We start from the raw sequence: 21,041 nt of genomic DNA on the forward strand, positions 1-21,041 counted from the left end.
CAGGCCAGCAGACTCCCACAGGAATGTGAGCCTCCCACAGGGTTTTTACTTTCTCTCGGAAATGTAAAAAGGGATGAAAAGGTGAAATTAATTTTAATAAGTTATATTTAGATACTATCTAGATCATGCAAGTTTATAGTCATTATAAATTATTGAGATACTCTTCTTATATTCAGTCTTCAAATTTGACAGGTTTAAAAATATAGCTGGGGCTGGAGAGATGACTCAGAGGATAAGAGCTCTTCCAGAGGTCCTGAGTTCAATTCCTAGCAACCACATGGTGGCTCCCAACCATCTGTAATGAGATCTAGTGCCCTCCTCTGGCCTGCAGTCATAATGTTGTATACATAATAAATAAAAATAAATCTTTAAAAAAAAATACAGCTCATTGCCAGGATGGTCTACAAAGTGAGTTCTAGGACATCCAGAGCTGTCTTGCTAGAGAAACACTGTCTTGCTAAAATACAACACAGCCAGGCGTAGAGGCACACACCTTTAATCCCAGCACTAGGGAGGCAGAGGTATATGGATCCCTGTGAGTTTCAGGCCAGCCTAGTCTACATAGTGAGTTCCAGAACATCCAGAGCTACATAGTGAGACCTGGTCTCTAAACAACAAAATAATAATAATAATAATAATAATAATAATAATAATAATAATAAATAAACAAATCAAAATACAGCTCAATGCTATGGATATCTCTCTGTGTAAATAAAATGCTGATTGGCCAGTAGCCAGGCAGGAAGTATAGGCGGGACAAGCAGAGAAGAGAATTCTGGGAATAGGAGGGCGGAGAGAGAGACACTGCCAGCCGCCACCATGACAAGAAAGATGTAAGGTACTGGTAAGCCACGAGTCACGTGGCAAAGTATAGATTAATAGAAATGGGCTAAATATAAGAGTAAGAGCTAGACAATGGCAGGCCTGAGCTAATGGCCAAGCAGTTTAAATAATATATGTGTGTTTATTTTATATGTGGGTTGTGGGGCAGGGGGGGGGGGGGGGGGGGCTGGTGGCACCTGGAGAGAAGCTCTCCAACTGCAGCTCAATTCAGCACCAAATCCACATCAGAAATTTTTGATCTCTGTTTTGAATGTTATAAAAATTGCAGTTAAGAAAATACATTCATTTACCAAAGTTATCCTAAACTAAGTTTAAAGGTTTTTCAGTAGTTGAGGATCTATTTTAACTTTTGCTTAATTAAAATGAAATAAAATTAGTCATCTCCTTCCTCAGGGTCCTAGACATACTGTGACCAGTTGCCTCCCATAGCTGGTGGCCATTGAGTAGAGAACTATAGCCCCAGACTTCATGTGTCGTCCTGACTCTTTGCCAAGCTCCGCCAACTCTCCCCAGAACACTGTTCACATCTATTTCCCTCTCCTGGTTTTCAAATGTGCTTGCTCTGTTTTCAGATAGGGTTTAACTCTGTAGCCAAGGTGCCCTAAGACTCCCGATGTGGCCCAGGCGTGTTTGGAACTTGGGGCAGCCCTTCTGTCCCGCATACCGGGGTTACCCACATAGCCACCAGACTCATTGCTCTTTTGGCTTGGGGGCAGGGTCTCGTACTTTCTGTAATCCTCCTGCCTCTGCTTCCCAGGACTGCAGATGTGTGACACCACACTCAGCTTTCAATTCAACCCACTTCTATCCCCCTTAGGTCCTTAGTGGTTTTGATTTCATTTTATTTGTCTGTGCATGGGCATTTGCCTGCATGTATGTCTGTGAATCAAGTGTGTTCCCAGTGCCTGTGGAGGCCAGAAGAGGGCATTGGATCTCCTTCAACTAGAGTTACAGATGGTTGTGAGCCACCATGAGGGTGCTAGGAATTGAACCTGGGTCTTCTGGAAGACCAGCCAGTGCTCTTAACTGCTGAGCCCTCTCTCCAGCCCTGGCTCTTGATTTTTTATTATTATAGGTTAGTGCTGATTCCACTTTCTCTAAAACATGGCTGTATCCATAACATTTATTGAATGCTTACTATGCAAAGAATTGTCTTAAGTACATCACATGTATTAACTCACTGAAACTGTCATAATAAAGGAACACTATTAATATCTCTTTTTTTTCAGTGCTAGGGATCAAACTCAGGGTCTCACACAGAAAGACAAGTATCCTATACCGAACTGTATCCCTGGCTCCCAGCATCCCCATATCTAAGAGAAGTAGCTGAAGCATGAGGAGATCAAATAACCTCCCAGCTACGAGTGGTGGAGCTGGGAAGTTGAACCGAGCTTGATCCATGCCTCACACTCCGTACCACATTCTGCCCCACTCACAGGGACACACAAGGATGGCAGTTTGAGTGACAGGATTCCAGGTGCTTTATTATTATTATTATTATTATTATTATTATTATTATTATTATTATTTTCCCTCCTTCTTGTCTGTGTATTCCAAGTTAGGTGCCCATGAAATGTACCACTTTTTAAGTGTCTTAAATAAGTCTGACAATTATTATTCTAGTTTGATTTGAGTCAGGCAAATCACAAAATTGATTCTTAAATGTCCAGATCCCAACAAGATACTGTTCCTTAGTCCCTGATAATATTCTCCTCTTGGTCACTAGTGGCAGGGACTCTAAACATCCAGACTCAGTGGCTCCCAACTCAAGACTCATTTTCTTTCTTCAGTTTTTGTTTGTTTGTTTGTTTGTTTTGGTTTTAGTTGGTTTTGTTTTGATTTGCTTTGTTTTATTTTTTCCAGACAGGGTCTCACTATGTAGCACTGGCTGTCCTGGATCTCGCTCTGTAGACCAGGCTGGCCTCGAACTCACAGAGATCCACCTGCCTCTGCCTCCTGAGTGCTGGGATGAAAGGCCTGCGTCACCACTGAGGGCCACAGGAGTCATGTTCACTCGTTTCCACTGTTGTGGAATACTTCCTGAAAGCTCCGAGGTGCTGGGCGCTCCGTAGATCTGCCCACGGCCCTGCGGAGCTCTAGCCTCCAGGAGGAAAGATAAAAGCTCAGGAGCTCCAGTCCTACGGGGCAGTAATGTGGTGAAGACCCTAGACTCCTCAACCCTATAGAAGCTGTGAGGAACGGGCACTGAGGAAAAGCACCAATCACCCTGCTCACCAAGCCCGTGCCTTCTTTCTACCAACCATTGCCTTACGCTAAAATCCTGACAAGAAATTTGCACTTGCCCTCAACAGTAGCCTACACCTCCAGCTTCTCCCTTCAGCCTGTCTGTCCTCTTTAGGCCTTTGCATTCATCACACTGACACTAACCCGCCACAGTCCCTTCAATAACTCAGGTAAATCCTGAACTGGCTTCCTCACTTTGCCTCCTACGCTGAGCTTTTATCCAACTCAACCACGTTCTTTGCATTTCTTCCCCCCCCCCCCCTTTTTTTCTCTCTCTCTCTCTCTTTCTTCTTCCTTTTATTTTCTAAACAAGGTCTCATGGAGCCCAGGTCGGTCTTGAATTTTCTGTGTGGCCCAGGACAACCTTGAATTCCTGCCCTCTCCTCCTCCAGAGGGTTAAGAATGCCAGGAGGGGCTGGCGCTGGAGAGATGGCTCATTGGTTAAGGGCACATACTGCTCTTACAGAGGACTCAAATTCGGTTCACAGGAATACACTATAACTCCAGCTCCACGGGGCTCTGACACTCCTAGCCTCTAAGGGAACCTGTACTTACATACACATACCCACACAGACACACAAAAACACACATATTTTTAAAAAATGAATTACAGGAGTGTACAAAGCCACTATGTCTGGTTTATATAATGTTGGGGTTTGAACCTAGGCTTTGTTTGTTTGTTTGTTTGTTGGTTTTGGTTCTTTGAGACAGGGTTTCTCTGTGTAGCTTTGGTGCCTTTCCTGTAACTCAATCTGTAGCCCAGGCTGGCCTCGAACTCACAGAGATCCGCCTGGCTCTGCCTCCAGAGTGCTGGGATTAAAGGAGTGTGTCACCACCGCCTAGCAAACCCAGGGCTTTTTTTCTTTCTTTTTTTCATGTTTTATAAAATCTTTGTTGACAAATAATTCACATAGTATACAATTTGCCTGTTTGCACAATTTGATAGACTTAGTGCAGCATCCTCATAGGCCCATGGCACCATCACTACTTTCTATTTTAGAACATCTCTGTCTTCAATTTCATACACACATGTAATGTGTGGTGAGTACATTCCACCTTATCTTTAAATGAACATAGTATTTGCATTTTTAAGTTCACAATTCAGTGGCATGAATTACATTCAAGATATTAATTACACTCATGATATTAATTAATTATACTTATATTAATTATATTTGTATTAGTCATTGATTACATTAGCAGTTCATTCAATAACTATATTTATGATATTCATTAATTACATTAATTGTATTGATTTATTACACTCATGATATTATGTCCTGATACTACTGTCCGTTTGTGGGGTTTTCCATCACACAAAACAGAGATTCTGTACTTGAGAAATTATTGCTCTATAGTCCTTTCTTCTCCATCTTGAGATAACATCTAATCTTCCTGTCTCTATGAATTTGTATATTCTATATGTTTCCTGTAATACAATTCTATAATATCTGTCCTTTTTCTAATGTAAGAACATTTGTTTGTACAACCGCAGGAGGAGTACTTCAGATGGCTCAAACATAAAAACAAAACCTAGGGCTTTTGGAGGGTCAGACAAATGCTCCGGCAACTGAAATATAGCCCCAACCCTCAACCCTACCCATGCTTATTCCCCTGAGCAGGCTATTATCCTGGCCAGAAATCCTAATGGGTTCTCTGTTTGGTTTCTAACGTTCTGATCTTATTGCCTGCTATCCCCACATCGATCCCTGTTTCAGCCAACTGGTCTACTTGCAGTTAATTCCCTCTGTTTCTACCATCTGTTCAACTTTCCTCAGGCTCCTCCCTCTGCCTAGAAATCACCCAGCCTCCATGTCTGCCCGGGAGTGCCACTGGTCACTCTGGAGGCAGGCCAGGTACCAATGGTTCTGGCGAGGGTCTTTTCCACTCACCTCTCTCTCACTGCTCCTGCTGACCACACCTGAACCCTAGGTCAATGTTTACATGTTATTATTGGTGTGCATGACGTGTTTGCCTCCAGCGTTTCTTGAGGGCCCACGATATCCCGGGAGTACATACTAGGTATTTGGCATGTGCTGTCTAATTCAGTTCAGTCCTCAAGAGAGCCCTGTGAGGGAGATACGACTCCCTTCATTTCACAGGACGGGAATCTGAAGCTATCGGGGATTAATGATCTTGATTCCTTACTAAACGGCACAGACGCCACTCACTCCACAGATTTTATTCCATTTGGTGTCTGCCAGATTCCTAGGACCCCCTGGGCCCTTCGGTATGGATTGGGTCCCTCTGGGAGCAATTAGCACAGCAGCCTCAGGACTAGCCAGATCGTGGCAAAGGCAGTTTTCTGCCCCTCTCCTTTGATTTAGATTGGTTGCACTTTGAAAAACAAAAACCAAACCAAACCATGTTGGGCTCTCAGTCAGCACTTAGCCTGGGCCGGCCCAGACTAAAGAAGTGATTCATGTGGTCAAACATCGTCCAGGATGTCTCGTTCCACTGGTGACCCTGACTGCTGTAAACCTGTGACAGGAGTACCCAACCCGGGCGCACAGCCAGCACCTTACTCTCCCAGCGCCTGCCACCTCAACAGAACCTCAAGCCACGCCTCCCTCTTCCTGCTCCAGCTTTTCCAGAGAGCCTGTGACAGCATTACTGCCACTGGGATCAGCCTTGGCCTTAATACCCTACACAGGCTCTTGAGAAATTCATGGGATAATCAAGAACGGAGAAGGGCGAGTCTCCTTTGAGCTGGACTTGCCTCTTAGTGTTGGAAACCCCCAAACTAGTTGGATCAGTTCATATTACCTCATGAAGAACTCCCTAATAATGGACTCATTCTCATCTTCCTCATCATTTTAGAGTCGAGGGTGTTTAGAGGCTGTTTGCTCAAGGGGAGCAGATGCCCACGGCCAATGAGCATGCTTCCAAAGTTCATCCTGGCCAGAGGTGTGGATCTAACTAAAGAATCTGAGCCAATGAGGTGGGGATTTAGCTCAGTGGTAGAGCACTTGTCTAGCAAGCACAAGGCCCTGGGTTCGATCCTCAGCTCAAAGAATCTTAGCCAAGAAGCAGGGGTGAAGTAATTCTATTTTGTACTTGAGGTGTATTTTTTTTCTTTCAGTCCTCAAGACAATCTTCTCTGAGGTTAGAGTTAACAGACTGTCTATTCTACAACTCCAAAACTATGGAATGTTGAATACCTATCCACTGCCTTCAACTCACTCCATCTTAAGCAAACATTGCTTGTTTAAATAGGTCTAAAGGCAACATTTGCTCACAAAGTAGAGTTCTTAAGTTGATATTCTTGCTTCCCTCTCAACCAAGATGGTGTAAGTGTTCAAGCCTTCAGTGTCTCCTATGGTCCGTATGAGACATAGTGGACAAAGGTCTAATGGTAATCTGCTGTTGAACGATAGCATTCTTATCTTCTACAAAGGGATGACACTGTTTAATTCTTAGGCAAGGGAATTAGACCACAGGCAACCAGGGCCAGTGAAGCAATGTCACCAGGAAGATCATCATGTTCTTGGTTATTTTAAAAATATATCATGAAGCGGCTTGGTAAATATGTAGACGGCTAGGGCTAGGGCCAGGGTATAATAATTGGGACAAGTAAATGTTCTGAAAAGCCCACTGACTGGAGTCACTTTCCAGTTACCGCTGTTTCCCCCAGTATGGAGTGCGTATATTTATGACATGTGTATTAATATATATTAATAATACACGTCCCGAGTGAAGGCCAGAGGACGACTCTCTGGAGCCTGTCCCTCACTACGTAGCTGAGGATAAACTTGAATTTCTGATCCTACTGGCCCACCTCTCAAGTGCTGAGATTACTGACATGAGCTTCCATGCCTTGTTTATTCAGTGTTGGAGAACCAAACCTAAGGCTTCATGTGTGCTAAGCACTGTATAAACTATGCAAAATGTGAGAGATTTGAAAACATGTCAAAAGTCTAGCACTGGAGGGGGAATGCTAAATGTCAAACCTAGCTAGGGTTTGAGAGGTTAAAATAATCCTTATAGTTACATCCCAGCCATTGGGGTCACTTCATTTAAAAAAATTTTTTTTAATTTTATGTCTATGAGTGTACCATATGCAAGCAGTGCCCTCAGAGACCAAGAGAGGATGATGTCACATCCCCTGGAACTGGAAACCGAACCCAGATCCTCTGCAAAAGCAGCAAGTTCTCTTAATCACTGAGCCATCTCTCCATCCCAATGGGTCACTTGGAATATTAATTAATCTTTTAAGTCAAACTTTATTCGTATAAAAATCCCCTTGGTTCTTTCATGATGTGTTATGTTGTAGACAGGCTAGTGCTTAGCACCTCTACATAATAATACTTCTCCTCAAGGAACTGAATCAGCATTGTTAATTAACATTGGTGACTAAAAAGGACTGTTTTAACCCCTCAAAACTTTAGCTGGGTTTGACATTTAGCATTACTCCTACAATGTTAGTCTTTTAACAGGTATTCAAATCTCTCACATTTTGCATAGATAAATTTTATTCTGCCTCCCCCAATATAGCTCTTGTAAATATTTTATTGTTGCTTCTACCATATGTTTTTAAGTCACTTCGAGTACAAACCAAATATTATTTCACTAGTACAGAAACTATTAAATTTTGCTATTCCTAATGTCATATGCCCCCAAAAAATTTTTTTCAAAAAAGTCTTTTTTTTTTTTTTTTTTTTTTTTTTAAGACATTCACTGCCTACTGTCTGAAATTATGTTGCTAACGTTTTAGAGACACCTTGAAAAAGACTTATGGCATATGTTAGCAGAAGTTCAGAAGAGAGGGTGGGAGAAAACACGTTAAAGAATTCAAAGGTGGGACATGCCAAACACTGAAAAAGCATGCAGGGAACAGGAAGAGCAGGCCCACTGTCAGCAGCTGGAGGGCAATTGGGTGTTAACACCAGAAGGCACTCTCCCGAGCTTCCCACCCTCAAACCTCAAGGCTCCGACTCCAGTCTCCTGCCTTTCCCAACTTCACTCTTAGCCTTTCCTCTTTCTGTTTGGCCTCTCCGTGTGATCGACCACTTTTTAGGTAATTTCACCTGTCCCCTTTCTTTCTTTCTGGGGACGACTCCTTCGGACCTTACTTGCTGAGCCAGAGCTGAGTGCTTGTGAGGGTGATCTATTTTAAGAGTCCTCCAATGGGCTGGCCTCCCCCATGACAACGCCAACCTGCTTCCCTGCCCCCCTCAGCCCCTACTTCTCATCCCTAGAGAAATTTGAACTCTGTGGCCCCTAAAACTATGCCTGGATCCCCAAGGTCTCCATCTGGAGGTAAGCTTTTTTTTTTTTTTTTTTTTTTTTTTACCAAAGTGAGATCAGGTCAAGGGGGTGGAGTGGACAGTACCTCTTTGCAGGCGTGAAGCTCGGGTCCGGTTCCTAGGGTCACCTGAACGGTGGTCCCAGCCCAGAGCAGCAGCCACATAAGCCGAGATGTGCGCCTTTCAGTGCTTCCTCCGCCTCTGGCAGAGGGATGAGGGTTGAGACCAGGCTCAGCCATAGCGCTGTCCTGAGCCAGCGGCTGTGGCGGCTCAGGTGCTGCGGTAGCTGCTTATGCTGGCAGAAGGAGGAAAAAAAAAGAGGAGGGAGGTACACAGGGGGAGGATGCAAGGGGCTGGACTCGCTTCAGTCACCTCCCTGCGGCTACGCCAAGGCCGCCCATCCTTCCTCCTCCCTCGGTCCTCTCCTCCTCCTATCCACGTCGCCTTGACAACCGCATCCTCTTCGCTCAGCACGGGTGGGGCAGGGACCACGCGGGCCTCTGCCGCTCACCTGCTGGTCTCCATGGCAGCCGCCACCGCTGGCGCGCGGCGTGGGAGTTCGCGCGCCAGGGTTTGCAGCTAGCCCAACAGGCTCGCTTACGTAAAGCACGCGGTAGAAGAACCCTCCAACCATCCGCAGCAGTTCATTTCGCCCCTATTGCTCTTTCTGGCCAGGGGTTGTTTCTAAGCATCTCTTATTTTGTAAACGTGGCATGTGAAATGATAAAGGGAAGACATACGTCACCACTACCTTCGAGGGATCGTCTCCTAGAGTGGCCCCAGCACTAACTGCAAAAGCTACTTCCATCCTTCTACCCGGCCAAATCCATCCATGTTTTTACAGTCGGGTCGATGAGCAAGCCTGACGTCTGCATAGTTAAACAGCAAGGAGAGTGACCTAACCGACCGTTTTCGTGAGAGCGTGGGGGTTTTGACATTCTCGGACTCTCATTGCTTTGAAAATGGAGACGCTTTCTTTTAGGTGAGGGTGAGAAGGAAACCCCTGGGTCATCCTAAGGGACTTCTTTCGTCAGCTTTTGCGGGACTCCCAAGCTGTTGGGAGGCCAGCCTTTTCCAACTAGGGCTCCAGAGTGCTCATCCAGGTCTCCTTTCCTCAGTGTTCACGACAGCCTCCTCCCAAGGAGCCTTCTGAGTTGAACCGCCAGGTGGCGCATCTCTCGAAGGAAATACATCTCTGTCATAAATGGAGGGGTAGTTGCCTGGCAACCAAAAACTGGGCGTTCCAAACAATTGGGACAGGGGATCCTGTACGAGACAGGTCGTGCTGCGGCTGCGCTAATCTCCTGGGACTAAGCCAGAGACTTTGGGCCTTTAAGTATGCCTCACTCTCAGGAATCTTTCTCGCACCCTACCTTAAGTGAAGAAGACTTGGGAAGTCTGCGGGCTTCTAAGGTACTGAAGTTTCCTCAGCAAATTCCCAGTGGAGTCTCCAATAGACTCCTGGTAACCCAACTCTGGTGAGACCACCGAATGCCAGAGAAAACTGTTTTCTGCCTGCCTCCTTGGCCCGCTATTTGGGTCTGCTAACGTTTCAGAAGTGGTTTTGAGCAGAGGGAAGTGAACTCTACTGTAGAATAAGGTCCATCAAAGCAGTGACTAGTGCAAGTGATGGGAAAGCTGGGTTCCACCAAGTGACCTTTGTGTGTGTGTGTGTGGCTTTTTGTTTGTTTGTTTGTTTCGTTTTGTTTTTTTCTAGACAGGATTTCTCTGTGTAGTTTTGGAGCCTTTCCTGGAACTCACTTGGTAGCCCAGGCTGGCCTTGAACTCACAAAGATCCGCCTGGCTCTGCCTCCCGAATGCTGGGATTAAAGGCATGAGCCCGGCTATCATTTTTTTTCTTGTTTTGAAGTCTGTACGCCAAAGACAGATGAGGTGTGAACTAGAAAAGAATGCTCTGAAAGATGCCAGGTCATACTTCAAGCAAGCCTTCACAATATCTCCGTCCTCTGGTTGATGCAGGAACACATCTGTCTATGTGTGTGTTTAATTTGGGTTCAGTACTCTGGAGATACAAACCATGTTTTTCCTAGTATAAGTGTTTGGGATATTTGAAGAGCTGCACGCACCGCAAAGTGAATTAAGTGGTAATTTGAGCTTGATAACAATATGAAAGCACTTTCTTTTAGTCAATATTTGTTATTTATATGCCAGACACTCTGCTAAACACTGAGGGCACACAGTCTAAAATTAGATATAGTCCAGTTAACTTAGTAAGGAAGACAGGCTAGCAATAGCATCAGTAAAAATGCTTAGACAAGCCAAGCATATGCCTGTAATTCCAGCACTTGGGAGGTCAAGGCAGAAGAACCAGGAATTCTAAGCCTGCCTGAGCTATGAGAACCTGTTTCCAAACAAAAAAGCAAACAAACACAAAAATGTGCTTCCCACAGTGGCACATGTATTATAAAGAGTCACAGGTAGAATGTCTTGAGAATAGGAACTTGAAGGAGGGTTTCTCAGAGGTGAGTGCATCTAGATAAGTTAGCTGGGACAGATGAAAGGGGTGTGTGTGTGTGTGTGTGTGTGTGTGTAAAGAAAAAATCAGATACTTAGGAAAAGAAGCAGTAGGTGTGCATATGCCTGGGAAGGAGAGGCAGAGTGGCCTGGGGAACCGAAAAATCCAGAAAAGCTAAATGTTGGTGTGAAATAGAAGACACGGGGCGATGGGTGCCAGAGACCAGACCTTGGTGGCTGAGTGTTGTGAGCATTGTGTTAGCGGGCTAGAAATCAGCCTGGAGGTGCTGGGAATGGAATCATGGGATTTCAAGCACTGGAGTGTCACGATGTTAGAAATCACACACAGCTATGTGCATGTCTTTCAGCAAATGTGTGTTAAATGAGTATAAGCAAAATGGAGGGCCTATAGCCTTAGCTACATAGCAAGTTCAAAACTAGCCTAAATTATATGAGACACTGTCCTAAAAAACAAAACTATGTGGGTAAACTTCATCGATGGGGGATGCCATTAACATTTATAGGACTGGTCTTTAGAGTAAAATACGCTCAGCTCCACAAGTTAGTTGTAAGTATGTCATTGTTGATAGAAATGTACTTTCGTTCTATCCTTGATTATTATGTGAATAGAGTATAGTGTAGCCATAGCGAAAGCAAAATTTAGAGTCTCAAGACAGCTTGCTGCGGTACTCCCAGTTACCTAAAGGAATCAAATCAGCAGATAGTTGCCTATGCACGTTTACTATGAAGCTGATATTCACAATACCCAAGTTAAAGAATCAGTCTGGGTACTGTCCACTTGGATGGGTAAAGAAATTGTGATATGTAGGTGGAAGTCCTGTCTACCTGTTCTCAAATACCCGGCAGCCCCTTCTTAAATAATATTAACCCTCTGAGTCAATTATTTAAGGAGCAGCTGCCGGGTATTTGGGAAAATGCTGTGGGATAATGCTCTTGTACACTGTAAAGATTGTCACTTGAATTGGTTTAATAAAACACCGATTCACTGGTAGTGGGCAGGAAGTTAGGTGGGAAAGCCAAACTGAGAATGCTGGGAAGAAGGAGGGCGGAGTCAGGAGTCGCCAGCCAGATGCAGAGGAAGCAGCGTGAAAATGTCATTTTGAGAAAAGGTACCAAGCCACATGGCTAAACATAGATAAGAATTATGGGTTAATTTAAGTGTAAGAGCTAGTCAGCAATAAGTCTGCACCATCGGCCAAACATTTATAATTAATATAAGCCTCTGAGTGATTATTTTATAAGCGGCTATGGGACCAGGCAGGATGCACAAAAACTTCCGGCCGTCCAGTCATAAAGAACAGTTCTAGTTTCAGGGAGATGGGTGCAACATAACAAGGGAGACAAGGCAGATTCAGAAAGGCGGATGTGACATGTGTAATCTAGTTTAAAATTAAAGACATGAGACTGGAGTAGATGCGTGGTAGAACACTTGCCCAGCATGAGTCTGATCCCCAACACAGCAGTGGGGAAAGGGACATGAAAATAGAGAGGGGGCTGTTTGGAAAAGGAACAAGAGAGGATAATGGGGGACAAATATGGTCAGAGTTTCATGGAGGTACAAAAAATAAGATGAAGCCTGTTTGATATGGTTAGTGCGTGCTGATAATAAAAGATTGTATTTGCTAATGTACAGAGACTGTCACAGAATTGGTGATCAACGAATACAGGCTCTTCTGGCTCTTAAAAACCCACACAGAAGTGGACTGGGTACAATGGAGTGAGGCAGAAATGGCTCGATTGGAAACAGGTGCAGCAATCCTGAAGCAGGGTACTGGACAGCAGAGGCACGGCGAGAAGATGGATGTTTGAGAAGGATGAAAGGGATAGAGCAGTGGGATTTGATAACTCAATATGGGCCAAAGAAAATGGATAACTATAAGATAGACTCCTCCTGAGTTTCTGAGGGCTTAATTGGCACCATCACTGAGATAGAGCATCCAAAGGAAGCAGGTTTGGGCAGAGAGATGTTGGCATCAATCATGTGGGTGTTTCTGTGGTGCCTGTGAAATCTTTAAATGATTTTGTGGTAGGCAGGCTTGAGAGGTTGGGCTTGAAGATGTATGTCTGGGAGCTAACAAAACAAGAAGGAACACTATCAGAAGCAGAGGAAAGTCTGAGCTGAGAAAGAAGGTGTAATAGCCAGAGACCAAAGTTAAACCAGAGGAGTTGGCCCCATAAGATGGAGCAGTATTTGTGGGGATTCAGAGTTACAATGCCAGAAGTCTCAGGAATCAAATAAGGTCAGGGCTGGCAAAGATCTTTCTAGTAGCCACAGAGGTTGCTGCTCAAGAGCCAGGCCAGTTTCAGTGGGCACTGGAAGAGAGGCCAGATGACAAAGGGTTGGAGACTTGAAGGTTGGAGAAGGGGAGACAGTAACTGTGGACCCTTGCAGAAGTGTGGATCTGTGGAGATGGTGACAATGTGGCAGACATACCTTGATAAAGGGATGGTAGAGATGTTTGGGCCAGATGAGGGCATGGGGAATGGTACAAGTCCAAAGAACAGGGAAGGGCTGGGTCAGAGACACTTCCTTCTGAGTGAAGGACTGTTCCTTGTGACCAAAGGAAGAAGGTCTGGCCCCAGTGACTGACAGTTGGTTTTCTTTCTTTCTTTCTTTCTTTCTTTTCTTTCTTTCTTTCTTTCTCTTTCTTTCTTTCTTTTCTTTCTTTCTTTGTTTCTTTCTTTGTTTCTTCCTTCCTTCCTTCCTTCCTTCCTTCCTTTCTTTCTTTCATTTTTGGTTTCTTCAAGGCAAGGTTTCTCTGTGTTGCCCTGGCTGTCCTGAAACTCGTACTGTAGACTAGGCTAGCTTCAAATTTACAAAGATCCACCTACCTCTGCCACCCAGCCTTAATGAAAGGCAATCCCCTTGTGCCAGTAGAGGAGGTAGTGAGTCTTGTGTGGCCTTTGAGGAAAGTGGCTGAGCTGCTCAGGGCCGCAGCAGGGATAGCTGAGCCTATGTTTGTACTGTGTGTACATATCTTACATATTTGCCTAATCCTACTGTTCAACGAAGATTGAACTGAGTTGAGTCACACAGTACTTTGCTACCTGGAGGGAGAGGAGGCTAGATGGTTACTAGAATTAGTCAATGGTTTGATCAGGGTATAGTTTTATGTGTATTAGGTCAGCATGCTTGGAACTGAGGATACGGTGGTGAAAATGGTCAATTTCATATACAAGAACCACTAACTTTGTGTTCTCACTTATGTTTGGGATGTCTATAGAACTGAGTAGTGTTCATGGAGCTTTTTCTGACATTCCTTTCCATGACTTATCCTTTCCTGCACAGCCTTTTTTCTCACCTAGACACCACACTTACTTTGTCTCCCATTGTCTGAGTGAAAACACTGTCCCCATAGACCCTTCCGGTCAGGCTCTTTTTCTGCACGCTTCAACTACTTCTGCATGTGGACAACTCCATCTGTCTTAATTGTTTCCAGCTCGCCACCACACTCTTCCAGTTTTCTGTTAATTAGAAGTTTCATCTTTTCTGCAAACCTGGGACTTCTAAACATGAACATATCGTCTTTCTGCTCTGTTCCCTGAGCCCTCTCCTCTCCTCTCAATGTCCTGATCCACCAGCTTCTCCTGTTTTGCCGGCCCACTTCAGTAATGTCTCACTCAGAATGCTTAGGGAGGCCTGCCCCTGTTATCACCCCTCTTTGCGGCTGTCCTTCTGAGATTCAAGTAAAATGGGGTGAAGCATGGTGATGAATGTGGCCCACAAAGTATTAGAAAGGCCCAGATGGAGCATGGTGATGAACGTGGCCTGTGCTGCATCAGCAAGGCCTCCTGGAACCAAGTCCTGCACGTTTTTTCTCTTTTGCAGAAACCATCGTTTAAGAACCCAACTCACCTTGCTCAGCAGCAAGAACCCTGGAGTCGGCTCAACTCAACTCCCACATTTACCTCCATGAGGCGAGATGCTTGCTTTTTTGATCCCAAGGTACATGGCGTTGAAATACTACTTCTTTTGTATATCCACTTTAGGCTCAAAAAAAAAAAAAAAAATCTGACCCCAAACTTAGTATTTAGCCCAAACTGGCCCAGAATTCTCAATCTTCCTACTTCCACCTCCTGAGTACTGAGATCACGGGCATATGCCAGCACACTTGGCATTAATATCCTTTTCTAAGGTAGTCTGAAATGCCTCAGCATCTTTCCTTTTGTTCCAGTTCAAGATCTTACCAAATCCCAAACCAACCTATTAAGTCACAAGGCTTGCTCCAAATCATTTTTATCAAATTTCTTCTCACACACTGTAGTAAATCAAAGATTGAACTGGCTGGTGGTGGCGCACACCTTTAATCCCAGCTCTTGGGAGGCAGAGGCAGGGGGCAATCTCTCTGAGTTAGAGGCCAGCCTGGTCTACAGAGTTAGTTTTAGGATATCCAGGACTAAATAGAGAAACCCTGTCTTGAAAAATGAAAACAAAAACAAGCAAAAAAAAAAAATATAACCATAAATGAGATAAGGTTTGTCAAACCCAAAGACCATTTTTCCATGTCACCAGCTTACCACTCTTAGCCTAACCACAGGAGATCATTTCTGTGGACAAGAGTTATGAAGTCACCATCATGCGCAACACAGTGTTAGATGCTGGTGGATTTCTGCTCTTTTGGATACAATCTGACTAGGGTTAAGGCACAAAACAGCCAAGTTAACTGTTGGAGGACTGATTCCTCTGTAGATGCCAAAGGATGATCTGGATTTCCGCTTAGCAGCCTTGTATGATCACCACACCGGGGCATTCAAGAACAAAACTGAGATATTGTTGCACCAGGAGACCATTCAGGATAAGCATGGGTAAGTGCTGAAGACAGAGCCCCTCCACCCTAAGGATGCTACCATCAATGACATAAGCCGAAATGACATGTGGCAATACGAACAAGTATGTAGTTGGGGTTTTATGGGCACAATAGTTTGTTTTTGTCTTTGGCTTAAATGTGCTGGGGATCAAACTTAGGACATCACGCATGCCAGGCAAGTGCTGTACCACCGAGCAACATCCTTAGACCTTATTTCTGTATTTCATTTTCTAAAATGAGCAGAAATCCCCATCTGGATAGTTTATCTTTCCAGTTAGGTTCATCCGGATAAACAAGCAAATGCTTTGATAATTCCAGAAGGTACACAGGGCCTTGGACTTGAAATCTTACGATATTATCTCCCGTCTCGTTTTCTTTCTGGCTGATGTCACTCTCCCCTGTTCTCCTCCCACCATTTTCCAGAAGCAAGATCCAGTTTCCTGGAGAATGTTTCCACTCTCTTCCGGCCGCCATCACTCCCTGGACTAGCATCAGACACTGGATCAACCCTAAGAAAGAATCCATCCACAGCATCCAGGGATCCATAGGTGAGGGTTAGAAGACAGGGTGGCTCAGGGGGGTGCTCCTGCCTCACTGAACCTCCAGGGACCAGGGCTCAGGGTGACTAGCTGGGAAGAGGATCGCAGACCACAGAGGATGGGAATTAGAGATTAAGTTGTCACCGACTAGAACACTCCTAGGGGACGTGCTGACAATATAACTAGGGAGTTCAGTTTTTCAGATTTTGTCTAGGTGACGTTTTGAGCAGGGCAGGCATAGGACATGAATTTGGGGATGAAGATCTTAGTTAACCTTCATCAGTCCAACACATGCCAATTTCCCGTCTTTACAAGAATCTTCTCATGGTACCAGTAAATGCATTTGATTAAAGGATTACAAAAGGAGGTGGGGGGCAAAGGGTCTGAAGTGCCAGCTCGTCCCATTCTCTTTTCTCCACAGTGTCTCCTCACACGGCAGCCACCAATGGAGGTTACTCCCGAAAAAATGATGGTGGCTTCTTCTCCACCTAGTGGTGAGAACTGGGTTAATTTCATCATGGAGGGACATCCGGCTGCCCCTTCTTCATTAAATAGGTTTGTTCAAGATGAAGCCTGAAGTGTCTGCTGCCCATGCACTTTTGACCGCTCTTAAAAGAAAAAGAACCCCTGATTCTAGAATCAAGTCCTGTTGCAACTTGGGAAGTCATTTTCCCAGGAGGATTTAGGACAGATCACTGGTTTGGAAAGGACACTAGTATTTAGTTTAAAGTTTGTAAAGTTACAGCCACCCAGAGCCACATTAGTGGCATCTGCACTAAGTGTCAGGGAAACAGGAAGTAGACATGGCCTGTTCTCTAACAAGCAAGTTATCACTATGATACTAAATGCACCACATAGCTAACTGCTAAAGTCGCATGAACAGATTTTAGACCTCCTGAGTTTAGTCATCCACTTTTCCCTGCTCCTACTCCTTCCCATCCTCCAGTTTCTGACTCTCTGCTGCCTGAAAGTCAACTCTCTTTTTCTGCGTTAACTTTGCCTGTGGCATATATCGCCAGTTCTCATAAGCATTGTTCAAACACTTGATGCTGGGATCCCTAAAATTCAAGGTCCCTAAAATTTGATGCGTTAACATGGTTTCTAATCTTACAAGTCATGGGGCTGGGGAAATGGCTCAGTGGATAAAAGGCTTACTTTATCTCATGCAAGCATGAGAAGGACCTGAGGTTTGGATCCCCAGAACACGCCTGTAACTCCAGTGCTATGGGGGCAATGGTTGGGGAGAAAAGCAGGTCTGAGGGGCTTGCTAGGCAGCCAGTCTCACTGAATCAACTGAATTCCTGGTTCTGTCAGAGATCCTGTCTCAAATAAATAAACAAATAATAGGCACACAGGAGACAGAGGAAGACACCCAACTTTAACCTCTGGTCTCACAGGTGCACACACACAGGCATATGAATCTACACAAATATGCACACACACACACACACACACACACACACACACACACACACACACACACACACAATGCAAGTCACTCATAAGAACCTGTTGTCACAAAAAGATTGGGCAAAAAAAAAAAAAAAAGGCCCAATGACCTTCTGAATATTGTACTATGTAATATGTACAGTGGTATGTGCCTATAATCCCAGCACTCAGCAGGTAGAGACAGAGGAATTGCTAATTCAAAGCCAGCCTGGGCTACATAGAGACACTGGCTCAAAAAGTGTTTTAAATAAACAAAAAAAAATGTGTACTATAAAGTTCCATTTCTAATTAAATCTGACACTATTGCTTCATTTATAATTCAAACACAAAGGGAAGTTCTTCCAGGAACTACCATATTTCCTTTATATTCAAACCTTCCAGTCTCCTCAGATAAGAAGTTTCTGGACTCGGGAGGCTGAAGAAGGTATATCAGGAATTTATGGTTATCCTTGGCTATATAGCCTGAGATATCTCTGGTATGATGCTCTGTCTCAAATAAAATAAAATCTTAACATTCTGAAAATTTGAATAAGAAGGAATTCTCACAATTTCATTTTTTTCAGGGCAGCATTAGCCTGCTACCAGATAAAATACACATACATTTATATACTCACACACAAACACACTCACACAACATAACACACTCACACACACACATTTCAACAATATTACACACACAAACACACATTTTTACAAAGGAAAAAAGAAAGGTTTCTATCTGTAATGAATGTTATGGTGGTTTGAAGATGGGCTGGGGTCGAAGGTGTGCACTGCCACCCCTGGCTAGGGTCATACATTTGAATGTTTCCCAGTTGGCAGACTGTTTTGAAAGGATTAGGTCTGGCCTTGTTGAAGCTGTGCCCCTGGGGTTGAGCTTTGAGGTTTCAAAAGCCCACGCCAGTCCAGGTCTCATGTCTCTGTCTGCCTCTAACTTACGGATCTGATATAAGCTCTCAGCCATACTCCAGTACCATGCCTGCCTGCCTGCCTGCTGCCATGCTCCCTGCCATTGATGGTCGTGGACTAACCCTCTAAAACTGTAAGCAATATTCCAATGAAAAGATTTCTTTAAAAAGTTGACTTGAGGGTTGGGGATTTAGCTCAGTGGTAGAGCACTTACCTAGCAAGCACAAGACCCTGGGTTCGATCCTCAGCTCAAAAAAAAAAAAAAAAAAAAAAAAAAAAAAAAGTTGACTTGGTCATTGTGTGTGGTAGTATTGTGTTCCCCGAAATATTGTGCACTTTAATAAACTTATCTGGGGTCAGAGACAGAACAGCCACAATATTAAACATAGAGGTTAGGCAGTGGTAGCACACGCCTTTAATCCTAGCATTCCAGAGGCAGAAATTTGTCTGGATCTCTGTGAGCTCAAGGCCACAAGGATACAGCCAAGCGTGGTGACTCATGCCTTTAATCCCAGAAAGTGAGCCTTTAATCCCAGGGAGTGATGGTAGAAAACAGAAAGGTACGTAAGGCGTGGAGACCAGGAACTAGAAGCATTTGGCTGGTTAAGCTTTTAGGCTTCTAGCAGCAGTTCAGCTGAGACCCATTCAGATATGAAGACTCAGAGGCTTCCAGTCTGAGGAAACAGGATCAGCTGAGGAACTGGCAACGTGAGGAAGCTGTGGCTTGTTCTGTTTCTCTGATCATTCAGCATTCACCCCGATACCTGGCTCAGGTTTGATTTTATTAATAAGAACTTTAAGATTCTGCTACAATGTGTCTCTTTACAGCATCAGAACAGTGATTAAAAAAAAAATGCAACAAAGCTCAACAAGATACAAACCAGACCCAGCAGCACATAAAAAGATCATTACTACGATCAAATGAGTTTCATGCCAAAGATGATAGGTCAATGTGTAGAAAACAAAATAAACATGGTACAGCACATCAACAGACTGAAAGATAAAACCCATATGATCATCTCATCAAATGGAAAAAGTTATGGATAAAATCCAGCATCCTTCCAGGATAAAAACAAAAGAGCTCAGGTGTAGAAGGACATGACCCCATCATTAAGTCCATATGTAACAAGCCCACAGCCAGCACGTTACTGAATGGGGAACAGCTGAAAGCTTTCCCTCTAAGATCTGGGACTAGGCAAAGACATCCACTTTCACCTCTCGTATTCAGTATGATGCTGGAGTCCTAGCCAGAGAAGGCCAGGAGGAATGAAGAGCATCTGAACTGGAGGGGAGGAAATCCAACTATCACTGGTGCAGATGGCATGGTCTTACAGGTAGATAGCCCTAAAATTTTCACCAAAACCTGTTAGTGATAGTAAGTTCAATACAGTTTCAGGATAAAAATCAACAGCCAAGCCTATAATCCCAGCTACTCAGGAGGTTGAGGCAGAAGAAATATGATTCCAAGGCTTTCCTGGGTTATAGAATGAGTTTGGGCTAGCCTGGGAAATTTAATAAGATCTTGTCTCAAATAAAAAGAGTAAGGGATATAGTTCATTGATAGAATAATTACCTAGCATGTACAAGGCATGTTCAATCCTCATTACAGGAAAAAACAAAAGCAGTAGCAATGCTGTATGCCATTGGGAAATTATGTAAACAAGAAGTCAAGAAAGCAATCCTATTTGTGATAAATTTAAACCATGATGTGAATGATCTCTACAATGAAAACTATAAACACTGAGAGAAATTGCAAAGGACAGACAGATACACACACACACACACATACACACACACACACACACACACACACACACACACACACAATCTTGTGTTCATGCATTGGAAGAATCAACTGTTAAAATGTGCAAGCATTCTGCACAGTCAATGCAATTCCATTCAAAACACTAATAATGTTCTTCACAGACCTAGGAAAGACAAGGCTATGATTCATATGTAACTACAAAAACTCCAAGTAAGGATGAGATGTCTCAGGAGCAAACTGCCTTACAAAATCAAGGACTTGAGTTTGATCCCCAGAACTCACATTCAAAGAGCTGGAGAGGGAGAGCTGGAGAGCTGGTTCAGTTAAGAGCAAATGGCCGCTCTTATAGAGAGGACCAGGGTTTGATTCCCAGCCTCCTCATGGCAGCTAAGAGCTGTAACTCCAGTTCCTGGGTATCTGACACCCTCTCCTGGACTCTGCTGGCACCATGTATAGTTGTGATACACAGACATACATGCAGGCAAAACACTCATACACATAAAAATAAATTTTAAACAAAAGAAGTGAGGTTGTGGTGGTGCATGCCTTTAATTCCAAGACTCGGAAGGCAGAGGCAGGTGCATCTCTGAGTTTGAGGCCTGGTCTACAGAATGAGTTCCAGGATAGCCAGGACTACACAGAGAACAAACAGAAAACAAAACAAAACACAACACAAAACAAACAAAAAAGTGGACAGTGCCTCTGGCCACCACATATATGTGCACATATGCACTCACATCCTCGG

General features: G+C 44.1%; 2 protein-coding genes across 4 annotated transcripts in view; one reads left to right on the forward strand and one right to left on the reverse strand.

Annotated features, from left to right (window-relative positions):
• Positions 1 to 8,999, reverse strand: part of Elapor1 (endosome-lysosome associated apoptosis and autophagy regulator 1) — an 89,183-nt gene extending 80,184 nt beyond the window's left edge. Inside the window, exon 1 of one of the 3 annotated variants that reach the window (XM_036189854.1) lies at positions 8,420 to 8,999. In XM_036189854.1, coding sequence (XP_036045747.1) covers positions 8,420 to 8,572 — 153 coding nt within the window. In that variant the 5' untranslated portion in view covers positions 8,573 to 8,999. The remainder of the gene's footprint in view (positions 1 to 8,419) is intronic. The other 2 variants (XM_036189853.1, XM_036189855.1) reach the window with 2 other exon arrangements.
• On the forward strand, positions 8,782 to 17,341 carry C6H1orf194 (chromosome 6 C1orf194 homolog). The gene is made up of 5 exons (XM_036189856.1): positions 8,782 to 9,746; positions 14,659 to 14,775; positions 15,520 to 15,635; positions 16,061 to 16,185; positions 16,598 to 17,341. The coding sequence occupies exons 1-5, from the start codon at positions 9,672 to 9,674 to the stop codon at positions 16,666 to 16,668; spliced, it is 504 nt and encodes a 167-aa protein (XP_036045749.1). The 5' UTR covers positions 8,782 to 9,671; the 3' UTR covers positions 16,669 to 17,341.
• The last annotated feature ends 3,700 nt before the right edge of the window (positions 17,342 to 21,041 follow it).

Source organism: Onychomys torridus, chromosome 6, assembly GCF_903995425.1.
Source record: "Onychomys torridus chromosome 6, mOncTor1.1, whole genome shotgun sequence".
In the NCBI taxonomy this organism is placed as follows: domain Eukaryota; kingdom Metazoa; phylum Chordata; class Mammalia; order Rodentia; family Cricetidae; genus Onychomys; species Onychomys torridus.

Bases quoted from the DNA above. Each gene is read 5' to 3' on its own strand.
- C6H1orf194 (XM_036189856.1), top strand. From the start codon at position 9,672: ATGCCTCACTCTCAGGAATCTTTCTCGCACCCTACCTTAAGTGAAGAA. The intron at 15,636-16,060 runs GTAAGTGCTGAA...ACCATTTTCCAG, and splicing joins ACCATTCAGGATAAGCATGG to AAGCAAGATCCAGTTTCCTG. The intron at 16,186-16,597 runs GTGAGGGTTAGA...TTTTCTCCACAG, and splicing joins CAGCATCCAGGGATCCATAG to TGTCTCCTCACACGGCAGCC.